Source organism: Meles meles, chromosome 6 (assembly GCF_922984935.1).
Source record: "Meles meles chromosome 6, mMelMel3.1 paternal haplotype, whole genome shotgun sequence".
Lineage (NCBI taxonomy): Eukaryota > Metazoa > Chordata > Mammalia > Carnivora > Mustelidae > Meles > Meles meles.
The window spans coordinates 2,043,028-2,061,646 of NC_060071.1; the positions used below are offsets into that span (position 1 = coordinate 2,043,028).

The 18,619-nt window shown below is 60.7% G+C and overlaps 1 protein-coding gene across 5 annotated transcripts in view; it reads left to right on the forward strand.

The window, feature by feature from the left end:
* Positions 1 to 18,619, forward strand: part of ARNT2 (aryl hydrocarbon receptor nuclear translocator 2) — a 141,515-nt gene that overhangs the window by 32,613 nt on the left and 90,283 nt on the right. For all 5 annotated transcript variants that reach the window (XM_046008751.1, XM_046008755.1, XM_046008750.1 and 2 more), the window contains exons 2-4: positions 4,434 to 4,548; positions 10,334 to 10,381; positions 17,901 to 18,114. In XM_046008751.1, coding sequence (XP_045864707.1) covers positions 4,434 to 4,548; positions 10,334 to 10,381; positions 17,901 to 18,114 — 377 coding nt within the window. The remainder of the gene's footprint in view (positions 1 to 4,433; positions 4,549 to 10,333; positions 10,382 to 17,900; positions 18,115 to 18,619) is intronic.

The following is an 18,619-nucleotide window of genomic DNA, read 5'->3' on the forward strand; positions in this document are numbered from 1 at the left end:
ACAAGGCGGTTTCAAGCCCTGCCTTTGAGACCCTCACCTGTGACCTGGTGGGAGACCTTCCCCCATCTGCCTTTCCCGAGGGGACATCCCAGGAGTTATCCTCCCTTCTAGTCAAGTCACGTAGAAAAGTTGCCAGATTTGGGGAACAGGTGTTCACTTTTCCAAGGAAGGCCGACAGCTGATCCCACGGGATTCGGGCATGGGTTACAGAGGAGAGAAACACATTTCCGTAATGTCTTTTACGGGAATCCATGGAGGGTGCTTCCCGAAAGACACCGAGGTTTAACCTTTAGAAAAGTGAATTTTAGTCTCATTGATTGAAACTTTCACTTGGCTTATTGGAATCCAGAACACTAGTTCAGTGACCAAAATGGCATTTCATAAAATGATAAAATAAATAAGGTTTATTCCTGAAATAAGCCTTAATAGGAATAGGAGCAGATTTCCTTATCTCGAACAAGCATTTCTATCTCAAACAAGCTGGTCATTCCCGTTCAGTCCAGGACCAGGCGAGGTTGCTCACCAGCACCCTCATTATGACCATTTTAATCATTGTTTCTTGAGTGGCATTTCTTTCCTCCCAGACCCTGTGTTGGGCTCTGCACCTGCGCTATTCTTAATTTTTAGAATGACCCTTCAGGGTAGATTATCAAGACTTTTTGACCAGAGTGGCCTGGTCAGTCTCATAGTTGGGAAGTGTTGAGTTGTGATTCGACACCAGGTGTGTTTAACGGCAAAGCACATGGTCTCGGGTTACCCAGGTCTGGGCCGTTATTACTGAACATTGTTCTGAAGTTCTGACTAAGGAATAAGACATGAAAAAGAAACGAAACCTTTCCCTGTTGGAAATGAACATAGCATCCTCATTTGGAGTCCACAGGCTTTGTGAACTTAGAAAGTTCACAAGAATCAACCAAAAAATGATTAGAACAGATTAGAATTTGGTGGGATGGCAGGACACAGGATGGTGACCCTGGACCCCCTTCAGCCGGGCATGTGCACTTTGAAAGGGGGACACGTGGGACGGCGAGGGTGGGAAGAGCTGCGGCTCCTTCCAGCTGTGATGGGGGGAGTGACGGGGGAAGGAGGGGGAGGGGATCTCAGGCCGACCCCGCACTGAGCCCTGAGTGCAAAGCCAGATGGGGGCTGGGGCGCGATCTCATGGCCCTGAGATCATGACCTGAGCCCGGACTCAGAGTCAAAAGCTTAACTGACAGAGCCACGCAGGCGCCCCGTATTCTGGAATCTAAACGGAAGAAAAAGCCAGAAAGAAGGATGGAGGGAACTGGGGACGGTGAGGGCAGTGGGAGGAGGTCCCCTGCTGGGTACCAGAGGACGGTGGGGCGAGAGCAAGCACAGGCCGCACGGAGACAGGCGGAGGAATGCGGATGCTCGAGGCAGAGCCACGTTCAAACACGGCGTGGGGGAGAAGGCGCGTCGCGGCCCTCGTCGCTAGAAGAAGGATTCCCGAGTGAACTGAGCTTGGGACAACTGACCTTTGCTTCTGCTGGGGACTGAATTATGTCCCCCAAATTCCCGTGTCGAGGCCCCGGCCCCCAGTGTGACTGAATCTGAAGAGCTTTTAGGTGGTAATTGAGGAGAAGGGAGGTGGCGAGGAAGAGGGCCGTGGGCTTGGTGGCCTGCTGAGAGGAGGACGTGCAAGGCCACCAAGAGGAGGTGGCCGTCCTCAAGCCAGGGACAGGGCGGCCGCCGGGACGTGAGCTGGCCGACACCTTGATCTTGGACTCCCCAGTCCCCAGACCGTGAGAAACGGAAGTCCGTTGTCTGCGGCGCCCGGTCCGCGGAATTCTGTTGCAGCGGCCAGAGCTGACCCACGCATCTCCTTCAGCCTCTCCCTCCGAAAGCGTTCTCTCGCACTAACGGAATCTCTCCACCTTCAAAGCAAGTGGCAGACTGGGAAAAAATGCCATCAAGTGTTTTCAGAACATACGCCAAAGTTCTCTCTTCATTACTGAACGGGCTTGTGCAGACAGAGGAGGAGGAAACTCCGAGTCCCGGGAGGAGAGGATTTCCTGGACGCCTGGCGCTGACCTTCAGTGCCGTGTCACCCCCGGGCAGGTGGGAGCCTCTCACCTTCGCCTCTGATGGGAGGCCCCAGCCCCGGCTTGAGGGCACTTGGTGACAGGTGCGCGTGGCCGGTGAAGAATGGGGCTGTCTCAGCACAGCCACCGGCCACGTCACCTCCACGAAGGGCACCATGTCCCACGGTAGAGCCTGCTGGTGTCCCCGTCAGCTTGCCCTCCTGTCCCGCACAGGCGTGGAGGGCTCTGAGGTGTGCTAAGTGGGGTCTTTGGTAGCAGGTGGTCGTGGACCTGCCCTCACACAGCTGGTCCCTCTGCTGGGCAGCGGAGGCTGACCCACGTGGAGGGTCCAGGGGAGCAGACAGGATGCCAACGTGCGGGGGAGACTGGACCCGCCCTGCCCTGACCTCGCGTGAGCAGTTGTCTGAGGACAGGACTGGACGGCGGGTGTTCCCAAGCCCTCGTCTTGTAGCCGGATTTCATGGCGCTTTACTTTCTGTAACTTGTATTACAAAAGCAATATTTTTGCTTTCCCGAGGTAAAATTGGATGACTGTCGTTTTGTCTAAACACACATTGTCTCCCCCGCCTTCCCTCCTTTTATGATACGCCGGTCTAACCAAAGCTAAGACAACTTCCTGATACAGGACTTCTCAGTACGCTTTTAAAGGTTGTTGGAATCTCCAAGGATAAGCGTGTGGCTTTTCCGACTTTGCTAAACCAGGGGACCTTTTTCTCAGAGCGTCTTAAGGGACTGAGGTTCTCTGTGGCTTATTTTGGGAAGTGGTGACTTTTGTCCTCACTCCTATTCGTGCTGGTCGCTGCTCTGCCCTCCACTTTGGGGGGGGTGGGCGGGCAATGGACTTAATCTGTTTCAGATTAAGTTGAAGCTGTTGCAAGGGGAGAAGATTCCTTTAAGAAACGGATTTTTCTCCCTTGAGTACTTCGCCGTTGTATGCAGTAGGTTAAAAAAAACCAACCCAGCAACTGTAACGGCTCTCCAGTTTTCGTGAACAGAGTGGCTAAATTAAGATGTCTGTTAGTATTCGAGAATTCTCCTTCAAAAGTTTTCAGTGGAATAGTTTGCGTTGGTCTTGGAATGTGTTTATTAAACACGATGTCCTCGGATGTAACGTGGGGCAGCTGTCCGGTGCTTCCTGGCTTCCGGAAGGAGGCAGAGGGCAGAGACCCACCCCGTGTGAGCACTGCCCGTCCCCCTGACGGGGGCCCACATTCCCTTATTTATCCTGACCTGTTTTCTTGAAATACGTTTTCGTAGACTGTGGCGTCCCTTCTGCGCTGTGTGAGAGCCGAGCTGGGGCTGGCGAGCGCTGGGGGAGTTTCCCCCAAGATCAGCGTCGGGGAGGACACTTGAATATTTATTTTGCTATTTAATATTTGGAGGAAAGTGGTGCCTGAGTTGAAGAACCCTCCGCAAGGAGGAAGGAAAATTCTTGAACTGTGTGGTTTCTCTGAAATTGGGCATGCTTGACATTGCCTCAACGAGCTTCCAGAAGCTTCTAGCTTGTAAGAAGTAGTGCCCCAGGGTCGTGGGGCCAGGAGAGGCATGAGCCTCTAACCCCACACCTGCGTATCCCGGCAGTAGTCCGTATCCGGGGGAGGCCTGGCTGTGAAGAGCCGGGCCCCTCTGACGGGCCGTCGTGGAGTCTGTGTGGACACTTGCTGTCCTTGTCATGACTGGTGGGGCCACACGGGCCCCTTTGGTCATGGTTCTGAGGATTCAGGATGGGGAACAGCCTTTCCACCTGCAGGCAAGGGCCCAGGGTGAAGGCCGCTCACCGGGGCCCTGGCCACAGGGGACAGACACCCGACTCCTGTGGGTTTGCTCGGTCTGGAAGGTTGCTCGGGCTCTGGCCACACTGCTTGGATCCGTGGAAGTCTTAGTCGCCGCCAGGTCACCCGGCGTCCCTTCTGAAAGCTGCAAGTGCATGTTCTTCTTAACCATTGACACTGAGCAGGGGGCTTCTGCCTGGGGTGGGGTCCTGTTCCAAAGCAGGAGGGTGGAGCCCAGCTGGGGGCAGGGCACCCGACTCCTGTGGGTTTGCTCGGTCTGGAAGGTTGCTCGGGCTCTGGCCACACTGCCTGGATCCGTGGAAGTCTTAGCCGCCGCCAGGTCACCCGGCGTCCCTTCTGAAAGCTGCAAGTGCATGTTCTTCTTAACCATTGACACTGAGCAGGGGGCTTCTGCCTGGGGTGGGGTCCTGTTCCAAAGCAGGAGAGTGGAGCCCAGCTGGGGGCAGGGCTCGCCTGAGTCACAGAACCAGCCTCGGCTGAGCGGGCTCTCCTTCTGGCTGCTGCTTTTGGGACCACTGGACAAGTTTCTTGCTTCTTCCTGGCATTGATAAAACCTCTCTTCTTTGCTGTGTTCCAGAAATGGCTGCTGACATCCCTGGGTCGGTGACGTTGCCGGTGGCCCCCATGGCGGCCACCGGACCCGTGAGGATGGCTGGGGCCATGCCCGCCCGTGGAGGAAAGCGGCGTTCTGGGTAAGCAAACAGCGTTTCCAGGAACGGCTTTGTACGTGTTGAGCAACACCCTTGACCTGTCAGGGAGTGCTGTCTCTCCCCCTCCCGGAGAGCGAAGGCTCAGCGGTCTGCCTGCTTGTGGAGATTTTGCAAGATCCCCAAGTATGCATGTGATTTGCCTCTAAGTGTCCGCCCCAGCGGCCAGCAGGGGCCTCCTGCTTGTTTGTCTCCTGGTGGGGACGGGCTCTCTGGTCCTGCTGGGCCCTGCTCAGGCTGTCTCTGGGAGCGGGGAGCTCATGGGGACCCTGTGTGAGCACGCCAGCCGAGGGCAGTGCTGTGGACCTGAGCCCCAGCCCCCGTGGGCCGCGAGGGGGCCCCATCGCTCGTGTGTCCGGGGAAGCCGGTCTCTGCCGGCAGCTGTGCTGGAACTCTCAGAACCTCCGCCCCTCCGGCCCCGCAGCCGAAGGCCAGGCGTGTGCCTCGCGCACTGCATTGCTGGTGAAGCTGCCGATGGTGGGACATGCCGGACCAGGAGCCATGTGGACATTGCCCTTGGGCTGATGGACCCGAAAACCACATTGGCTCACGGCTGTGGCTCCTATGGTTCCAGATGGATATCAGAAACACTAGCCAGCTAACAAAAATCCCTGCGGGGACAACGAGACCTACGCATTCACACCCCGCTGTCCCCCAGGCCCCTCTCCACATCGAATCCGTGTGATTTTCAGTGAACTGGAGAATAACGGTTCTCGGGAAGTAGAGTCAGCTTCTCCCCTTAGTGCCGCTTCCGACAGCCCAGGGCTCCCCGGAGCAGGGAACGCACTGCCCCGAGCCCCAGGCCTGCGGGGTGGGCTCCCGTGCCTGCCGGCCATGCTCCAGACCTGCAGTCCCTCTGCCCAGTGTGGCTCTAAAGGGGCAGGGGACGGGCGAGTGGGGAGGCCTGGAGCGGGGTGCGTGCCGCGCTGCAGGTTTGGATCACGGGGGACACGGCTGTGTGCACCCCACGGTCTTGAGAGGAGGGTGTCAGCTTTGGGTTCGTACTGAGAGGGTGGGAAGGGCTGAGACACCGAGCCCCGTGGCCCCTGCGCCAGCTTTCTCCCGACTCAGGGCTCCTCACTCCCCGGGCCCCAGTGCAGCGGGCGGGGGACTGGTGCTTGGGGCAGGCCCGTAGTACTCCGAGTCGGCGCCTGGGGCCCAGCTGGGCAGATCCTCGAGACCGGGGTCTCTCTGCACCCCACACCCCCACCGCCGTCCTGTTGGAAGCAGCTCTCCCAGCCAGCGGGCGCTGAGCTGAGCGCACCTGTGCCACAGCGGGGAGACGGGCCTGTCGACACGTCGGGGTGCCGGCTGCTCCTCACATGCTCCAGGGGCTTCCAAATTATTTTCAGTGTGGGCTCTCACTTCCGCTCCCCGGAGACAGAACGCTGGGGCGCCCCACCCCTGTTTCTGGAAGGGCCGGCGCAGGGAGGTGGGGGTCAGGGTCGAGCACGGGCAGAGATGCTCAGGACAATCCCTCTTGGCAGGGCGAGCAGCCCCTTGGGGCCGGTTCTGTGCCCCCAGCAGGACTTCCTGCGCTCGCCCCTCCCACCCCGCACGGTTGGGGGGTCTGCGCGCAGGGCTGGGCTGCTGGCCCCGAAGCCGACCCTAGCCTGCGTCCAGGCCCTGACTTCCGCTGGCCTCCCTGGCTGGTGACTGGACATGGGTCAGGCTCTTTTCTGAAGACGTCGTCCCCGCTGTCCCTTGCCTGCCTGATCTCACACGCACACGCGCTCACACACACACACACACACACACACACAGACACGGCGTGCGCGGGAGGCAGGAGAGGACCCGTGGGCTGACACAGAGCCTGGAGGTCATCCCACCTGCAGCCACGGGAGTCAAACATCAAGAAAAGACACGAGAGATTGAGTGGAAGGGACAGCAGTGGCCGACACGCTGGCCACCTGTGTAGACATGGCAGGGGCCCTTTAAGACAGACGGGAGACCTGTCCCCCACTGTCCTGGTTCAGGGGAACTTCCTGCTTCCCTTTCCCTGTCACAGGGAGAAGCTCGCAAACCGGTTCCTGCTGCTAAACCCCAGCGACCGAGGGGCTCATCTTCCGGGTCTAGGCGGGGAAACGTGCCCTTGCGCGGGGCTGTCAGCCCCATGCTTCCTGCAGCTGCCGTTGAACGCGGCTCGTCTGCGCCTGATTACGCCCGAGCAGCCGGAACACACAGCTAAACGCCGCGTGGGCCTGTGGGGCCCTGGAGAAGAGAGGGGCTCGGGGCGGGGAGGAAGGGGCCAGAGGCGAGGAGCTGCTTCCTGTCCCCATCCCTAACCCGGCCCCCGGGGCTGGGCTCCCCTCCGTCCCGTGCTTCCAGCCGTGCAGAGCTGGCCCCGACAGGTGTGGGGGCCACTGGCCGCCTGCCTGGCCCATCCCTGTGGGTCCCTTGGGCTTGAACGCGCTTCCCCTTCCCTGACGGCCTTCCCCGGAGCCACTGGCAAGCTGAGCGCCCGCCGGCCCCGGGACACAGGGGAAGGTGCAGGAGTTTCCGATTCTTTGAAAAGTGACTCCACACGCGTGGGAGAGCGGAGTGGGAGCGGTTCACCTTGTTCTCTTTCATCAAGACCTCCCCGGTCTCAGCGCCAGGGTGTCGGGGCCGGCTTCTGGGGAAGGGGACAGTGGCAGGGATGGGACGGGCTCTGCCCCCAAAGCCAGATGCTTGTTCTGGCTCCGCTGTGGCCACTGTGGCTGGCCCAGGCTCTGCAGCAGGGCCGTTCCTGCTCCCGTGGCCGCCCGTGCAGGGCCGTTCCTGCTCCCGTGGCCGCCCGTGCAGGGCTGTTCCTGCTTCCGTGGCTGCCCGTGCTGTTAGGAGCCTCGGGCCGGCCCAGGGCCCTCTGGTGCTGCCGCTCCAGCGCCTGCCCTTCTCCTGAGAGCGTCTGATGACGGCCCTTTGATAATGCGTGATTGCTTCCCAGTCCCGCTCCTGGGGACTCCCGTCGCACTCTCTTGACTAGTTCCAAGCTCAGAGGTGCTTTCCTGGCACTTTATCAACCGAGAATTCTCACTCGTTGACGGGAAAGGGAGGCAGTGTGGCTTCAGCCTGTCCTGTGAAGACTCACAGCATCCACTTGTCATCCGAATTCTCCAGCGTGAACACAGTGGGACGTCAGAGTCATAGCTGGGTTTCTCTCATTAGCCAGGTGCTTCAGGGGAATAGAGGCACATAAAAGACATAAAACAAAGGATGATTTACTTAGAGTTTTTATAGCAGAAGAAAGAAGCCCAGCTGTTGTGGGCATGGTTAAAGCAGGGGATCAGCCGTGGTGACGGACGGCCATGGCAGCGCCCTGGGGGGTGACGCTCCGAGGAACCTGCGTCCCCAGGAGCACGAGACTGGTGGGGTCAGGGGCGTCGCCCCGCGGACCTGACCAGTTGTTCATGGACTGATGTCTCTTCGGGGCTCACGCCCACATCACACTCTTCCGACGATGGAATCTGATGGCTGCACGCGTGTGACCGCAGTGCACGGACGGGGAAGCCCCCTTTCGTGGTCTCTAAGTTTCTGTACACAAACCCGAGCTCCCCCCGACTCCAGGAAACCCCAGCTCCAGAGCAGGGCTGCCCCTTCCCTGCACCCTCGGCTTCCTCCACAGAGCCACAGCTCACCTGACCTCAGTGGGACCGTGTCCCCGCCTGCCTGTGCCATCAGGGTCCTGGGTAAAGAATAGAACTGTCTTCCCGAAACCCAGGGAGACCAACCACCCTGGTTGGCCTGGGTTTTTCCCAGTTTTTGCACTGACGGCCTGCATCCTGGGATGCTCTCGGTCTGGGATAATCAGGATGCTTTTCACCCCGAACACCCCAAAAATCCTTTGGGATGAGGCCAGGGGGCTGACCGACACATGGCATCTTGCCGGAGCCCGGTCTTCCCCTCCCGTGAACTTGTGCATCTCACGCTCACTCGAGGCTTTGCCACCCACTAACTTACGTCCTGAGGAATTTTGAAAATGCAGTTTCTTTTCCGCACTCTGAAATGTCTATGGTCCCCGGGATTGGGTCATGTCCGTGTGCTGCTGTTCCCGCGGTGAGCACCGGGGGTCAGTGTGGCTCCGTGGCTCTGCGGCACCGGGCATTTTTGGTGGGCTGGCGCCCAGGTCACGTCTGGTAGAGGGAGGTGGTGGCGTGGTGGGTCCACAGGCTGTGGACGGCTTCGCTCCGAGTGGGAGTCCCTGCGTTTGGCCCCCACTTGCCCACAGTGCGGGGGGGGGGTCTCCCGCGGCCACCTGGGGGCCGTGTGTCACAGCATGGTGTACGTGTCGGCTGTCCCTCTCCTTTCCCTTCCCAACCACGTGTCCTCCCCGCCTGCCCGGCCCCAGGGGCCGTGGTGTGTCCGTTTTCATTGCTGTCGCCTGTCCCTACTCTCATCTAACTTAGCCTTTGCTCTTCTGCTCCTAGAAGCCCGTGTGGCCCACGTGCCTGGAAGTGAGGGATTCTAGTCCCTCCGGTCATCCCAGACAGACGGGTGCCCAGATTAGGGCCGTGGCCACCCAGCACATATGCAAAACGAAAATCAGTGAATGGTCCCATTTTTTTTAAAGATTTTATTCATTTATTTGACAGAGAGAAATCACAAGTAGGCAGAGAGGCAGAGAGAGGGGAGGGGAAGCAGGCTCCCCGCCAAGCAGAGAGTCCGATGCGAGACTCGATCCCAGGACCCTGAGATCATGACCTGAGCCGAAGGCAGAGGCTTAACCCACTGAGCCACCCAGGCGCCCCAAATGGTCCCATTTTAAAGAAGAAAATACTCCTTTGTCCTAAATCCAGTCCCTAAGTTCCCCGAGTCAGTGCCCAGCTGAGAGAAGATAGTTTGTCTCGTTAGGGTCCTCTCCTGTGTGTGTGCGTGTGTGTGTGTGTGTGGACAGAGCTCTGCCTCTGCACCCTGGCCCTTCCTTCTGCCCTGGGCCTCCTGTTCATTCTCCAAGTCACTGTTACCCACCTAGAGCCAGGGGTGGGGGTCCCGTTCCCCACGAGGCCATCACACCCTCATTCCTGGGCTCAGCTCTCCGTCCTGGCTGCCAGGCAGGCCGGCCTCCCCTCCACGTGGAGCCCACGGGACTGCGCGTTGCTTGGCCCCTTGGGTCCACGGAGAGCGGGATGGCAATGCCGTGGCTCCAGGGCGTCCCCCCGAGCACTCCCCTGGACATCCCGGAGAACGAGGACATTGCGCTGTTTTGCCTTTTGTCCTTGGAAGGCTCCAGGTACAGTTCACACAAACGAGTTACCCTGGCATCTTTGGGGTAACATTAACTTACCTCAGAGGGGCCTGGTGTTTCAAGAAGGACAGTTTGGGCTATTAGTGAAACACATACCCATCGAGACTTTTCCATTTATGTTTATACTCAGAGGCTCAAGGAGTGGGTTCTGAGTACTGGGTGACTTTTAATGAGCAGACGGGTCCTTCGGGTCACTCCGGGCCCAGATGACTGTTTCTCGGTCCCCATGCCTTTGTTTGGGTTTGGATGTTAGGGGACAGTGGCCTGGAATGCCCCTCTCTGACTCACCCAGAGCGGCCACGTCGGTTGGCAACACGGCCCCCGCTAGCCCGTTACCGCCCCGAGAGCCTCTGGTTCCCCGCGAGCTTTCTGAGCGCTGACCACGGAGCACAAGATAAAGGGCGAAATGCAGGGGGTGTTTCCTGAGGGCTGGGACTGCGATGCGTCTGGACGGCCGAACGAGACCCCCTGGGTGGGGCCAGCCCCTCGGGTCGCCCGTGAAATGTTCTGTCTGTACTGAACCTCCTCGTGCTCTTGGCTTTTCAGGATGGACTTTGATGACGAAGACGGGGAAGGGCCCAGCAAATTTTCAAGGTGAGTTTACGTTCCCTGGTCTTCAAGAAGCGGCCAGCTGTGTCTGTGGGGCGTTCACAGGGATTTCAGGGTCTTTTTGTCGCTGAGGAAGCCGTTGCCTGTCACCAGAGCCCTTGCTTGCGCCTTGTCCTGTGCCCGCGGGTGACCCGGGACAGGCCATGCCCGGCCGACGTCACCGAGGGAGGACACTTGGCCTCAAAATGTCACTAACAGGGTATTAGCTGTGTTGGCCTTTAACAGAGACAGTGACCGCCGAGCTTTACGGTGATGCAGGCTAGAGCTCACGTCTAGGAAAGACTTTCACAGTATGGCCTCTTCTGCTGCCATGGGCACTACGGCACCTGTAAGGACACGGGGTGGCCCCGTCCTGGGCACGGGCTGTAAGACTACCCCATGGGGGCCTCAGAGCCATGTCGCTCACCGGCCGTGTGACAGCGGGGGGGCCGGGCTCAAGGGGCTGACCTGAGTGCACACCGTGTCCCCGGGAGCACAGGGGGTCGCTCCATCGGGTATGGTGAGGCAGAGACAGCCCTGCAGACCATTCCTCTTTCTCTCTCTTTTTTTCTGGTTTTGTTTGGCTGAAGTTAGTTAGAGGTTTGGGAGGGTTGAGAGAGGCACGGATCACGCCATTGATCTTAGCGGATTGCCCATCTGTACTGGTCACTTACGGAGGGGCCTGCCTGGACATCCGTCCCCAACTCCGGGCAGTCCTAACGCCGGGCTGCTGATGAACTTGAACCCCTGCCCCGGGTGATGGGTCTCTTCCTCTGCTCTTTGCACTTCACAACTTGGAATGACACTCTGGGTTATTTTTTTCAAAGTTCTTAGAACGATGTCCCTGGGGAGCCCCGGGCCCACGGACCCCCTGGTCTGCTCACCCCATGGCAGTGACTGAGTGCACTCCCCCCGTGCCCCCCGAAACAGAGAGGCACGGGCGTCCCATTTCCGTGGCCTCCCAGAGTCTGTATGTCCGTAGGACACACAGTGTGTACGTCCCCTGCAAGCACTCAGGGAGACAGCAGAGAGGACACTCTGAGAGTGTCAGAGAGGTGACTGCTGTGCTCTCTGATGACCCCGGGTTTTCTCATCAGAACGAGACATGAGTTTGGGTAACAGAAACGTGGGGTGCTGTCTCCCGGTGCCGAAGGAGCCCCAGCTCGGATGGCACCCGCTTCTTGGGAAAAGCTTTGCTCCCGAAGCAGAGCTAGCCTCGGAGGAGAGCACGGGCACCCCTGTCTGGTCTGCTCACCTCCCATGCCTCCCTTCCCGAGGACAGGAGGACGCTTGGTGTCTCCATGTCAGGATCCCCCTCGAGATAACATTCTGGACCGTGTTGAGCTCAGGAAATGAGGACTTCTGGGGTCTCCGGACAAACAGGAGGCGAGACACAGAGGGATGTCCGCTCGACATCGAGGACCGGTGTCCGCGGTTAAATCACTGTGCGGACACGAGGAGCTCCTTGTCTGCAGGCCCTGCGTTAAGATACAATCCTTCCCCTCTGGGCCTCAGTCACTCAGGCCGTCAGCGCATCAGAGCACAGACAGGCTTCTGAAGGCCACGGCCTTGCCTCCATGCTGACAAACCAGAGGGAGGATGGGGCGGGTGAGCCACGTTCGCTGCTGTTTCTGGGTGAGTTTGCAGGATCCTGGGGTCGCATCACCATCTCCCGGGGGGCACGGTGGCTGAAGACCCGTCAGCCGGTGGGTGCACCTGAGCCCCTCAGGGTTGGGGCCACGGCACAGACCACCCCCACCCTCCCCTGGGCCGGGGTCCTCAGTTGCCATGCAGGGGAGCAGCAGGTCATCTGCAGGGGCGCTTTCCCACCAGCGTGGTGCACTACCTCGGGGACAGCTTCTGCCCCCCCGCCCGTCTGCTTGCAGTCAGCCCCGCGGAGGCCCTCCGGCTGGCCCCGTGAGAGAGGGTGGCCGAGGCGCTGGGACAGCCCCCAGCGTGGGTTGGTGTCACAGAAGCTGAGCTGTGCCTTCCCTGCCCCCTGAGGTTTGTCCAGCCGGCTTTCCCAGCCTTCCTCGAGGGTGGTCTGAAATTTGACCGTCCTGCCTGCCCTCAGACCTCCCGTCTCAGTTCTTCTCCGGGAAATGCGGCCACAGTCACAGAGGAAGTCAGTCGTCCGTTTTCTTGGAGCGACAGCCAGCTGCTTGGGTCCCGCGGCTGCCCACGGTCCGCAGACGGGGGCTGGGGGACCCACAGGCGCAGCGGGGGGACAGCGGCCCCGGCGGTGGGCGCTGAGGAGAGGACAGCCGAGGGGGCCAAGCCCGGGGCCCAGCTCCAAAGCAGCCAGAGCAAGGCTGGGTGCTGGGAAGGCATGGGGTCGATCCCGTGGGAGAGTGGGGGCGACTGGCACTCACAGAAGGGAGCGCCGTCCACAGTGGCCGGTTCTCCCACCCCTTCCTCTGGTGGCATCCTCGGGATCCATCCTGGGCTCCCCAGACCCCTGTCTCGGGCGCAGTGTTAGCCTCACCCACCCCCGACGAGGAAGGGGGCCGGAGACGGAGGGCGCAGGGCAGCGGGGAGTGGCAGGAAGCCGCGTGCACACGGGGACACTGCAGCTGTGGGGGTTTGGCCGAGGTCCGCTGGAGGGTGGGCGACCTGCCCCCCACACTGAGGCTGTTGGCGTACTGGTGCCGGCCCTCCCCCGTGCGGCGTCTGCGGGTGCAGCCCATGGGCCGCAGGGACGAGGGCCTCGAGGCTGGTAGAGATGGGGGGGCCTGCGTGTCTCGGGAGGGGAGTCTTGGCCGGAGAGGCCAGGAGGAGCAGGGGTACAGAGCGATCTTTCTTCTTCTGGGCTGAGTCTGGGGAGGGCGGCCTGACCTCATGGGCGCCTCGAGGAGTCCCCATTGCCCAGTCACGGTCCCCCACGGCGGAGGGTGACGGGCTCTCCGTCTCCGGGAAAACCCATCGCACAGCACAAAACCTTTCTCCAGAGAGGAGTCTCCCTGGCCTCTGGGAGTGGGGCAGACCCTCCGGGGAGGCCAGCCCCGAGCCCCTCTGGCTCCGGCCGGGGATGCACCCATCCCGCCCAGCGAGACCGCGAGTCCCCCTGGAGGAGAGGCGCAGCCCCCCCCACGCTCTGTGGTTCAGGCCATCTTCCTCCTTCGTGCCCCCTGCGGTCTGCTTTCTGATGAGTCCGGGTTCTCCCTGCTCCCGCTGCTGGGCTCAGCCGCCGCCCAGGGGGGACGACGGCTGACATCCGTGCTGTCCCCGACGGTCAGAGCTGCACGCCGCGTCCTTCGTGTGATTTACATACGCGTGTGTACGCATGCGTGTGCGGTTCGTTAAAAGAAAGGAACGGAAACCTATTTGTAACGTTTCCATTGTACACGTGTTTGTAACATTAGCTTTACAACTTAGGACAACCGAGTGCTCCCTGCCGTCATTCTGGTCACTGCGTGTTGTCAACCCGATTTTTGCCGTATTTGGGCTCGTTCTGTACCCTTTCTCCAAGCATCCAAACGACCTCGCAGGCGCTCTTGAGGCTGTGGCTGTGATGTCACGGGCGGGGGGTGACCAGTAAGCGCCGAACCAAAACCCCGGTGGTGTTACAGCGCTTTCTCACCCTTCGCAGCTGTGAAGGGTGACCTTCCTGAGGTCCCACCGTCGGGTGGCCTGTCTCTTGCCCGGGACGCCTGCAGCACCCAGCTCCGCCTGCTGGAGTTTCGGTTATGTCTGCGGAGCGCAGCCAGCGAGCCCTAGCGTCATCCAGAGGGAGGGAGTTGTGATGGACAGCCTTCCACGGGCGGCCTTCTGTGTTTCATCCCACCTACTCTGATACTCTGATACTTTCCGCTTGACTCCGTGCGGTTTGGATGCTCGCATGCGCTTTCTCCAGCTTGGGAGGTGTGATGATATTTTGGGTTGACTCCTTCCGTATGGATTTGCCACCCTGTTGCCTTGGCAGGTGTGATGATGACAGCCCCACGGCCGGGGAAGACATTCGCGTGGCGGCCTTGTCCTGCAGGGATCTTTCCTGGCCGATGGAGCGGAATTCTTAGACTGTGCGGAGAAGCTTCTAGACTTAGCTGAGGAAGCTGGCTCTTTTGTTCCTAGGTCAGAAGATGCTCAACGTCCTTCTGAGGCAGGGGGATAGCCAGGAAGCAGCAAGGGTTGTCCTCTGTCATCTGACCTGCCACCACGCGTGGGACGCGTGCAGTGGCCATGTGAGCTCTCTTGACGGCAAGGAGAGATTCAGCAGGCCCGAGAGGAACGTTCCCAGACGTTCTAGACTTCTCTGTGCCCCCGCATCCTTGGACTTCATGAACCAGAAGGTGTTGCCGGCAAGCTGGGCTGACCTTGGCAGAGGGGGGCCCACGAGCAACCAGGAGAGCAGGGGTTTGGTTAGGATGCCCGGTTTCTGTAGGTCGGGGCTGGGATTAGGGTCAAGATGCTTCAGATGGAATCTGTGTCCGTGGAGCCCGCTGTCTCTCCAGAGAGATGTCTGGCACTCGTGTGCCTGAGGCACGAGAAGGTCACGATGCCTTCTCCCCTTGTCCAGCTGCCCGCCCCTCCGCTTCCGTCCTGCAGAGACGAAGCTTGACTTGCAGGGTCTGTGTCCGGATAACAGCGGGCTTGGTCGGGATGGAAGCCCTCTCTGGGGTCATCCGTGGTGCTGAGCTGTGTCTCCGGGAGCTGCTCAGCATTTCCGTCCCCCGTGGTGCTGCAGCTGCTCCTCTCGGGCAGGGGCGTTCTGGCTCCGGATCCAGGACCGGGGAGTAGGCCGGTGAGGAGCCTGGTCCGGTCCTGCTAAGTGGCCGCTGAGCCTTGGGCCCCTCTTCCACAGAGCGCGGTTGCAGGGGTCAGAGGTGGGGATCGCTGAGGCCGCTCAGCCGGGAGCAGCTGTAGAAACACGGAGGGGGGTTGTCCCGCTGAGGGGCAGGGGTGATCAGAGGTTGGGCTTGGCCCCTCTTCGGAGGAACGGGGCTTTCTCCGCCTCCCTCTCTGTGTTGCACAGGAACATTGTCTTCAGCCTAGCACATGGGTGCCTTCCAGCTGCCTTGCAGAAAACTGCCTTGCGTGGTGCTCGGGGGACAGGGCGCCTGCCTGCTTCCTGGGGAGGGACCTTCCTTTGCCCCTTCTGGAGAAGCCTCGGAAGCCAGGGAAACTTCCCAACTGGATATGGCTCTGTGGGTCCTCCCACAGGGCCTGTGGCCAGCCTTGTTGTGGGGCTGCGCAGAATGGCTTTCCTCGGGCCTTCTCGGCTCTCCTGACGTTCTGCCCTGCTGCCCGGGGAGGCCTGGCCAGGACAGGAAGGGTGCTCCCTGAAAGCCCAGCAGGATAGAACTCCCCTCCGCTATCAGGGAGGAGGAGGCATGATCGCCTCCTCAGGAGAGCCCCTGGGCAGGAGATCGGAGGGGTGTGTGGGCTGCACCCTGCCGTGACCGCCGTCCCTGAGTGGCCAGACTTCCTGCCCTGTGCCATACCCCCTTCCACAGCCTCGGGCAGCATTTTCTGCCCAGTCTACTTGTCTGCAGGCTGGCCTGGGGGGATGGGGGGGCGCCCCAAGCAAGCTCACCCAGCCTTTCCTGGAGTCCCAGGGCCAGTGCCCCATGCCTCCCCTGACAGGTGCATGATGCAGGGTCCAGGGAAGGGGCTGGTGAGGAAGGCCAGTTCTGGGTGGGCTCTGGCGGCTTCTTTACCTGCTTTGGAATAGCGGAGAGGAGGGACAGGATCTTCCCTCTATCTTCCCGGGAAGGACCCGGAGTTTGATGGAGCACGTGGGACTCCCCTGACTGAGTGGTTACCTCTCTTCTCCCCATGGTAACCAGGCCCTGTCCAATTACCCAAGAGCCATTTCTCCTAAATAGTGGGCGTCCTTCCCTGCCCCGGGGTCTGCCCTGAGAAGCGGGTGCTGCCACAGGGCATTTGCACTGGTCCCACTCTCAGCTCTCAGCTCGTGGGTTCTCCCAGCTTTCCCTCTGGGCTCAGGCAGCGCCCCCTGTTCCTCACTGCTTTCCAGGTCAAGCCTGCCCCCCACCCGGCCTGCCTGCACCTTTCTGATCCTGTTGGTCACCTCCTGGTCTTGGCCTACCGCTCCAGCCCTGTGGCCCCCTGGGCCGCCGCCTCTGTCCTTTCTCCTTCTGCCCCATGGTTTTTATATTCCACATGTTTTCACGGGGTTTAACTCTATACTGGCTTCATTTCCAGACTGTGCAAGGCAATTCCTCTCCATCCTAGATAACCCCCCAGCTGCTGGAGGATGGGCAGGAGCCATCCTTGTCTCCTCTCGGCCCCTCCCCTGCAGTGCCCGGCTCAGTGCTCCTCTGGTGGAGAGGCTGGAAAGTGCCCACTGGGCTGGTCGGCTCGTACCAGTGCCGTGAGCTCCGCTGCAGGCCTGCCTTCCCCTGCCGGCGCAGGCAGCGACCCTCAGTGTGTGCGGCTGGCACACGGCTGGCGTGTGGTTGTGCCCAATGGCCGGTGGATTGCCCGGTTGGGAGGGTGGGTGTTCAGCCCACTTGGTAGACACGGGGTGGGCAGGCAGCCTCACCCCCCCCCCGTGCTGTCCGTGTCCCTCTCCTGCTCGGAGCCCCAGTGAAACCCTAAATCCTCCTGCAGACATCTCATGTCTTTCTAGACCAGGCTTTAAACCCAGGTAACACTGTGCCGGGGTGTGGAGCCGAGTCGGCAGCTCCTCTTTCATCCTTAAGGTAATGATAGCAACATGCAAACATTCCCCCGTCCTCTCTTCTAATGATTACTTGGCCGTGGGCTGGGTAATGAGCCAGGGGCGAGCCTGTCCTGGGCGGTAGAAGATGTGCGGGGCCCAGAGCAAAGGTCTGTGTGACGGAAGGATGGCGGCCACGCGGTGCTTCTCACGCTGGGGCCCAAGGAAAGCACACCCCCCCGCGGGGTAGCTCCATCTGTGTGCAGCTGTGTGTGAGCGCGCCCACCACGTGCGGGTCCCGGCGCGCAGGGCCGGGTGTGCGGATTGGGCGTGCGGATCCCGATGCATGGATCCTGGCTTGTGAATCCGGCATGCAGATCCCAGGGTGCCGACTGGGGTGCGGATCCTGATGCGTTGATCCTGGCGCATGGATCAGGTGTGCAGGTCACGGTGTGAGAATCGGGTGTGCGGATCCCGGTGCGTGGGTCCCGGCGTGCAGATCGCAGTGTGCAGGTCCCGATGCGTGGATCATGGAGTGCAGATCCCGGCGCGGGGATGGAGCGCGGGCTGGTTCACCCCCCGCGGCTGAAGGATAACGCCAGAATTCTCTGTGCTTAGAGAGCGTACTTGGGTGCTTGGGAACGAAGGGCAGGTTCAGGACACACTTCAAGGGGAGACGGAGGCCCCTGTGGCGGCCTGTGCACCCCCCTCCCCCCATGCAGGGACACAGGCCCCCTGGGCCCCGAGTGCCGCTGCGAGCATGCCAGGCACCAGCCCCTGGGCGTGTGTGTCTCCTGGTCGCTTGGCGCTCATGGATGTGCCCGTTTCGTCCCGCTGGGCAGTGACCCCTGCTCTGACGTGTCTCTTTCCCCGCCCCCGCCCTGTTCTTGTGCTTTCGGGAAGAGAGAACCACAGCGAGATCGAGAGGCGGCGGCGGAACAAGATGACGCAGTACATCACGGAGCTGTCGGACATGGTGCCCACGTGCAGCGCGCTGGCCCGCAAGCCGGACAAGCTCACCATCCTCCGCATGGCCGTGTCGCACATGAAGTCCATGAGGGGCACCGGCAACAAGTCCACGGACGGCGCCTACAAGCCCTCCTTCCTGACGGAGCAGGTACGGCCGTCCCGACACCATCCGGGGGCGGGGACAGAGTAGCTGTCACCGGGGAGAGACGCTGCGCGGGGAACCGCGATCAGATTTTATTTGCTTTCTTCAGGGCAGTGTTTGTGTGACCTCCGTGTCTTTGGCTTTTATGTTTCCCGTAAACCCTCCTGAGGCTTCGGGGAAAACGTCCATGGGGCGTGGGGGCGGGCGGTGCGCTGGTCCGGAGCACGCTGGTGCTGCTGGGTGGTGCGGCCGCCAGGCTGGCCGACAGTCGTGGTGATCCACGTGCTTCTCGTTCTAGCGAAGCCAAAAGCCACTCGTATTGGTTCCTGCCGTGTAGACGAGGGCTGCAGCTTAGAAAGGGTCTGCTGGTGGCCCGAAGTGTCCACTGACCTCTCAGGTGGCCTGGGCCCCGGGCCATCCTTCTCCCAGCTGACAGGCTGTGAGGAGTTGGGGAGAGCAGAGGTGCAGCATGGCTTGCAGGGAGGGGGTCGCATGTTGCAGATGTTGTAAA